The sequence below is a fragment of the Erpetoichthys calabaricus genome, chromosome 7, assembly GCF_900747795.2.
Source record: "Erpetoichthys calabaricus chromosome 7, fErpCal1.3, whole genome shotgun sequence".
NCBI lineage: Eukaryota > Metazoa > Chordata > Cladistia > Polypteriformes > Polypteridae > Erpetoichthys > Erpetoichthys calabaricus.
Window position 1 is genome coordinate 169,862,495 of NC_041400.2, and position 8,017 is coordinate 169,870,511.

The 8,017-nt window shown below is 39.0% G+C and overlaps 1 protein-coding gene across 1 annotated transcript in view; it reads right to left on the minus strand.

The window, feature by feature from the left end:
• The window catches only part of wdr41 (WD repeat domain 41), an 80,569-nt gene that overhangs the window by 6,058 nt on the left and 66,494 nt on the right, over positions 1 to 8,017 (minus strand). The window contains exon 13 of the mRNA XM_028805704.2: positions 2,669 to 2,802. Within this exon, the coding sequence (XP_028661537.1) occupies positions 2,669 to 2,802 (134 nt within the window). The remainder of the gene's footprint in view (positions 1 to 2,668; positions 2,803 to 8,017) is intronic.

The window sequence follows — 8,017 nt, forward strand, 5'->3', positions numbered from 1 at the left end:
CTTGTGTTGATCAACTCATTTACCATACAAAAGACGCTGATGGAGAGGTACGAAGGGATTTAAGGTGGGCCGGAACTATGTGTTTTTTGTAGGCTTCAGGGATTCTAGTATTAAAGCCAATGGAGAAGGACTAACTGAACTAGATTTGACTGGATTATAATGGTGCAGTCGTCTTTGAAGTGTCCCAGAGGGCTAGGGTAACATCTGCCAACTATACTGGACCCATTATTGTGGCCAAAAAGGTGACCTGAGCTGTGCAGCAGTAGTGCCAATCACTCACCACTGTTTCTCCGTGATATCAAAGAAGAAAGTATGCTGTCAGAGATGCACAATCACAGATTTTGTCAAAACAAAGCAGAAATGCCAAAATCGTAGTCAAAAGTCAGAAAAAATATGTAGGTTGTTTAAAGGCAAAAAATTCAAAGTGGCGTGTCATAATTTAAACCGCTGGCTCATTCTATGTAGGCTCTCCAAACTGTCTGTGCTGATGCTCTGCACTTTTTCTTCTATCAAAAAGATAGGAACGTCTTGTCAATAGCAATAAACCTTTCATTATTATTATTATTTCATAGGGTCTCCCTGCATTTGGTGGGGTGAGGAGGGTGTCAGACTGCTTCATGGTTTGTTTTATATCTGCACGTGGCTAATTATTATACATGCACAGGTTACACGCCTCCTTCTCTTATATTGACATGGCACTTGAAGATCGACCTGCACATTGGCAGAAAACCTTGAACAAACTTTCTGATTAATGACTCATAGCATTCCATTTATCACATTCAGTTATGGTTTTAGCATCTTGGTTCTGGTAACAACTTGTATTTGCTTAATAGATGTTAACAATTCTCAGTCAGGTGGTTTTAATGTCTAGCATTTGATAATGTCAGGCCCATTTAAAATCATCTTCACAGTTGCTCACAAACCCTGTTGATGGTTGGCAATTCAAAGACATCAGCTGCAACTAAGAAAGTAAGTGGGAAAACTCTATGCAGTGGTCTAGCCAAGCACTTTGGATACTTGCAACTGACACAATTAACATTTTATAATCATAACTTCACATGCAGAGATAACTCATTATTTATTCTGTATATGTTTCATTATTGTGGCCAAAAAGATGACCTCTTTAAAGGCGCTCTGAAGTGTCTGCGCTGATGCTTTGCACTTTTTGTTTTATTAAAAAAGATAGAAACGTCTTGTAAATAGTAATAAATCTTTAATTATTGTTGAGGGAGGGGGGTTGTCAGGCTCCTTCAAGGTTTGTTTCACTCTCACTGTGGCACATGGCTAATTATTATGTATACATAGGGCATGCATCTCCTTCTCTTATGTTCATGTGGAGCTCGAAGGTCAACTGGCACATTTGGCTACAACCACAGATAACACATCCCACAGAATCTGTAATGCAAATGATCAGCATTATATACCCTGGGGGGGTCCCATCAATGTTGGCTGTTACAGCTCCGGAGGACGTCATACCGGCCTTGCAAAGCATTATGGGGCAATGGTATTAAATAAAATAAATAAATTCCCTAAACCGGCCAAATTATCAGTAAATAATTTGATGAACAATGGTGAACGTAACATTTTGGCAAAATTCGCTGATCAACACTATTCACAATATAATACACTATCCCTGAGCTCCTTGCCACAAAAGGGATCGACAGAGCTGTGAGATACTTTTATCCTGGTTCTAATCACACTTAATCCACTATTCGATTTTATTTCCCATTGCTAATTGTGCTCGTTTCTGCATTTGGAAGTGAATGTGATTTGAAATTGGTTTTTTGGGCTTATACCATGAACACAAGTCACAAGCTGAAACTATTTTTTAACTCATGTGCTCACAGCCCAGCAACACGAGCAGTGTAATACAGTGACATTCAATCAAAGAAGGGTCCTCACATGAAACCTCAACAGGCACAGGTACAGTGTAACAGTACGCTAAGAAATGCCGCTGGTATACTGGGTTCAAATTGAAAGAGCACTGCTTCAAAAACTAACATAGCAAGAATGTGCAGCACACAGTATTTGTAATTAATTAATTCCATGATACTTGAACTGCAGTATGAAACTGCATGCCATGATGCTTCAAACTCATACTATAAGCAGTACTTACAAATCAAGCACAGCATTGAGTCCTTCAGCAAATGCTTTGGTCTTAGCAGAGTCAAAACTGCGATCAGATTCTGACATAAGATTTGTGCATAATGGTACATAAAGATGAGATGTCGTATAAACAATGCATTACCCATCTTTTACACTCAGCTGTGACATGTGGTATGAATGACCAATCATAGACAACTACACATCACTGGAATGCCCTGAAGCTCAGCTATCCAATGGTAATGAGCCTTTCACTGTAGCCTCTATGTACGAGTGGGATCTTTAATCAAAGCAGATTCAATCAGCTGTTACACACAACTCACCTTGACCTATATGTGTGCAAATCAAATATTTTACTAATAAAGAGAGTCAACAACATGGAAATTTATGGATGTATTTGAAAGAAGGCACCCTTGAGTTTGTACAAATACTATTACTGGTTTTGATTGAATTGTGGGGCGTATTGCAAGGTATACAAAAAAAATTTGCAATATGGTGTTCCTCATGCATAAGCGGTTAAACTTGTATTATCTTTCCATTTACCACAAAAACTCATATCCTTTACCTGCACAGCACCAGAGTGTCCAATAAGGTCTCCCATTAGCTCTAAAGTACGTTGGGGTGCAGACTCTGGTGTCTTTTTCAAGTGCTGGCTGGTCGGCTTGGTGGGTCTTCCAAACCCCCACATACCAAAGAATCCTAGAAGTAATAATTCAACATGTCACATTTCTGAATCACTTTATCTCTAGATTAATGTTCTCATTTACTGAAAAAACAGCGTAAAGTTAACAAAGATATATCTTATGAGACAGTTTAAATGTTCTTTCTTTCAGGTTTTATACAAAATCTCCTTTGCTGCCTAAATGACAAATAATCTTTGTCTTCTTTTATGAGGCTATTCTGTATGTGCCTCTTGTGTGTTTTTTGTTTCTTTTTGTGTTTTTTTTTTTGATCAGCAGCTTTTTATTATATATATTAAGTTTATAATACGTGTTTTCTATGTTACTAATAACTAATCCTAGCATGAGGCTGGACTGCAGACAAATAGGTGCGAACTACTCATTTGTCTCAAGCGCTAAGTTTCTAGTTTTTGTGATGAACTGATTTTACCACCACCATCAGAAATCTGTAAAGCTGAGGGTACCAGTGCAAGGAAAAGGGAAATTGATGAATCAGAGCAAGAGAGAACATTGTAAACAAGCCCTACCATCAGTTACATTTGGGAATAATGCTTTGTTATTAGCCAAGTTATTTATTTGTCCAATTGTTATATGTTTTGCCAGATTTCACACTGAATGTTTATATCTAATTTTTATTTATTTATTCTTAATTTGATACTGTTAAATATTTATTGCTATTTATTACTTTGCAACTGCTTTCTTGTGTAATTTGTGTCTGCTGCTCTACGTACTGTCGATGTAGGTTTCGAAAACAGTGGAACATGTAACACTTTTCATTTTGCTGTAAGGGATGGTGATACAAGTTTCAAGTGAACTGAATAAAGTTTGTGAACTCTGAACCTGTAATATGCGGGGGCAGACACATTACAACAAATAATGCTATTATAGAATTTTTAGTAATTATAAATCCAAAGGCATTTGACAAAAAAAAGGAGACATTGATTTGAGTATAGGACATTTCCAGAACAAGTATCCTGCCAAGGCAGGTGTTGGATGACCTCAGTTACAAATCAAGTCTCCTCCTGGGTACATTTTGAATACATACCTTAGATACAGTTAGGTCCATAAATATTTGGACAGAGACAACTTTTTTCTAATTTTGGTTCTGTACATTACCACAATGGATTTTAAATGAAACAACTCAGATGCAGTTGAAGTGCAGACTTTCAGCTTTAATTCAGTGGGGTGAACAAAACGATTGCATAAAAATGTGAGGCAACTAAAGCATTTTTTGAACACAATCCCTTCATTTCAGGGGCTCAAAAGTAATTAGACAAATTAAATAACTGGAAATAAAATGTTCATTTCTAATACTTGGTTGAAAACCCTTTGCTGGCAATGACAGCCTGAAGTCTTGAACTCATGGTCATCACCAGATGCTGGGTTTCCTCCTTTTTAATGCTCTGCCAGGCCTTACTGCGGCGTCTTTCAGTTGCTGTTTGTTTGTGGGCCTTTCTGTCTGAAGTTTAGTCTTCAACAAGTGAAATGCCTGCTCAATTGGGTTAAGATCAGGTGACTGACTTGGCCATTCAAGAATTTTTCACTTCTTTGCTTTAATAAACTCCTGGGTTGCTTTGGCTGTATGTTTTGGGTCATTGTCCATCTGTATCATGAAACGCCGCCCAATCGATTTGACTGCATTTAGCTGGATTTGAGCAGACAGTATGTCTCTGAACACCTCAGAATTCATTCGGCTCCTTCTGTCCTGTGTCACATCATCAATAAACACGAGTGTCCCAGTGCCACTGGCAGCCATGCACGCCCAAGCCATCACGCTGCTTCCACCGTGTTTTACAGATGATGTGGTATGCTTTGGCTAATGAGCTGTTCCACACCTTCTCCATACTTTTTTCTTGCCATCATTCTGGTAGAGGTTGATCTTGGTTTCATCTGTCCAAAGAATGTTTTTCCAGAACTGTGCTGGCTTTTGTAGATGTTCTTTAGCAAAGTCCAATCTAGCCTTTCTATTCTTGAGGCTTATGAGTGGCTTGCACCTTGCAGTGCACCCTCTGTATTTACTTTCATGCAGTCTTCTCTTTATGGTAGACTTGGATATCGATACGCCTACCCCCTGGAGAGTGTTGTTCACTTGGTTGGCTGTTGTGAAGGGGTTTCTCTTCACCATGGAAATGATTCTGCGATCATCCACCACTGTTGTTTTCCGTGGACGTCCAGGTCTTTTTGCGTTGCTGAGTTCACCAGCGCTTACTTTCTTTCTCAGGATGTACCAAACTATAGATTTTGCCACTCGTAATATTGTAGCAATTTCTCGGATGGGTTTTTTCTGTTTTTGCAGCTTAAGGATGGCTTCTTTCACCTGCATGGAGAGCTCCTTCGACCACATGTTGTCTGTTCACAGCAAAATCTTCCACATGCAAGCACCACACCTCAAGTCAAGTCCAGGCCTTTTATCTACTTAATTGATAATGACATAACGACGGACTTGCCCACACCAGCCCATGAAATAGCCTTTGAGTCAATTGTCCAAATACTTTTGAGCCCCTGAAATGAAGGGATTGTGTTCAAAAAATGCTTTAGTTGCCTCACATTTTTATGCAATCATTTAGTTCAACCCACTGAATTAAAGCTGAAAGATTGCACTTCAACTGCATCTGAGTTGTTTCATTTAAAATTCATTGTGGTAATGTACAGAACCAAAATTAGAAAAAAGTTGTCTCTGTCCAAATATTTATGGGCCTAACTGTAGGTATGCACCATGTACGGTTTGTGATGGTATTAAAACAAGCTTTGCACAAATTGATGAAGAGTGTATCTGGTCAGTCAAATCATACATTAAACAAAAGGCTTTAATCAACTACATCATTCAAAACTGTTATGCATTCATCACCAATGCTTTTATTTTATCAGCCAGAGCCAAAGGAAAAATATAGAGTAATACAAAACAGGTTATAAAAATGTGTTTCATGAAGTTAAAATTGCTAATTGCAAAAGGACCAATTCTAAGTTAGTAACCTTCTAACAATATTTAGCACAATTCACAGTAATGTACCCAACAGTGCCAGTCTTCAAAACATTTCAGGTTTAGCTATGGTGCACTCCTTTCCTTGAAAATCTCTATAGTGAGAGCTGATGTACTCAGAGCTTTTAAAACACCTGCACAAATAATCATTAGACAGAAACCCATTATCATTTTTGATACAAGTCATAACAATATTTGTTATTTATTTTATATAATAATAAAGAAAAATATATATTAAATTGATTCAATTGCACACTTTTAATTACAGTACATTTGATATCTATTATTCTTATAACAGTCCATTATGGTTCTCTAAAGATAAAATGTTTCAGATTGTTTGCAGGGATTTCCTGACAACAAGAATCAATTTTATACACTGTGAGACTTCTGAACTCTTTTGAGACCTTCCCCAGTGGGACGACACACACAAGCGAGACTGCCGCATCTGTTGAGGGTTGCTTGTCTGTTGCAAAGGCAACCGCAGATTCGCAGCGCCACAGAAACAACCACAAGTTGACCAATGCCACGCACAAAGCACCAGTCGCCAATGGGTGATGCAGGTAACGTTATAACTTGGTCACTGACCTGGCCCCGACCCTGCCTATTTGCTATGTCTGTATATAGTAGAATGGCAGATCCAGCTACAATAAATAACCTTGCTGTTCCTGTTTCGAGTTGAATAAAGCTGGTTTTGCTAAAGTACTGACACTAAGCCTCATCTTTGGGGTGCAAGACACCGAATCAAGCATCACAATACAATTATTTGAAGTCATATATAATATTATAATAAAGTTATACTATGTGATATCTATACTAATTAATAAAAGGCAAAGCCCTCACTGACTCACTGACTGACTGACTCACTCATCACTAATTGTCCAACTTCCCGTGTAGGTGGAAGGCTAAAATTTGGCAGGCTGATTCCTTACAGCTTACTTACAAAAGTTAGGCAGGTTTCATTTCGAAATTCAACGCGTAATGGTCATAACTGGAACCTCATTTTTGACAATATACTGTAATGGACGGCAGCTTGATGGCCGTGGGAGGCGGAGTTGAGTGTCACGTCATCACGCCTCCCACGTAATCACGTGAAAAGACTGTGAACTGAGTAAGGAGAAATGAAGGAAGAGCCGCAAACAGCGAAGAACAAAAAATTAATTAAACAATTGAGAAGGGAGCGAGTGAAGCATACAAGCATCTTCATAAGGGAAACAAAGCACGGTGTAAAACGTAAGTTTAAATTAAGTTTATTGAAACGCTCCCGTTGCGGATTGCAATAACATATTCGCGAGATAAAAGAACTCAGTAGGGAGAAATGAAGGAAGAGCCGCAAACAGCGAAGAACAAAAAATTCATTAAACAATTGAGAAGGGAGCGAAACAATAAGAAGCCAGCGAGTGAAGCATACAAGCATGTTTATAAGGGAAACAAAGCACGGTGTAAAACGTAAGTTTAAATTAAGTTTATAGAAACGCTCCCGCTGCGGATTGCAATAACATATTCGCGAGATAGGGGCAACAGTTTCAACCATTCTATGATCTGCTTCTCGCAACTGAAAGACGGCACATGGCGGATGTTAGCCGACTTGCTGACCGCAACGTTAGGGGCTTCAACTCTGGCGCTGACGATAGAGATTAGATTCCCGAGAGGGGATGAAGTGAGTGTGTATGCCTGATGAGCCCAGAATTAGGGAGAAACACGTGTCGCATACTCTTTGCATTATTTGAAAGTAAACAATTAAAACCATTCTATGATCAGCTTCTGGGAACAGAAAGAGGGCACGTGGCGGATGTAACGCGACTTCCTGACCAACCACAAGCGTTACCTGGCAGGTAACCACCCATACAGTCAGATTGTGATTCAGAAAACGAATGCCATGAATGTAATTACCACGATCTACATACTGTCAAATAAACGAAACACACGCCGTAGCGCGACAGCTGTGAAAAGCGAGGTTCAGAAAAAAACAGATCCTTAACAAATTGTTATTGGTATACTGTATTTTCGATCCGTTTAAAAAGGTTTTCTTTTCTTAAAAAATTAAAAGCAGTACTTCACCGCAACGAAGCGCGAGAATTTGGCTATATATATCTGCTTCTCACACTTAAAAGAGCGCACGTGGCGGATTTTAGACGACTTCATGACCAAACTTTACTGTTACCTGCCAGGTTGGGTTACCACTTTTAATACAAAAAAATAAGGGACGCATACTGCAGCGGGTGCCACATCCCAGTGCCAACACTTTGCAGACTGT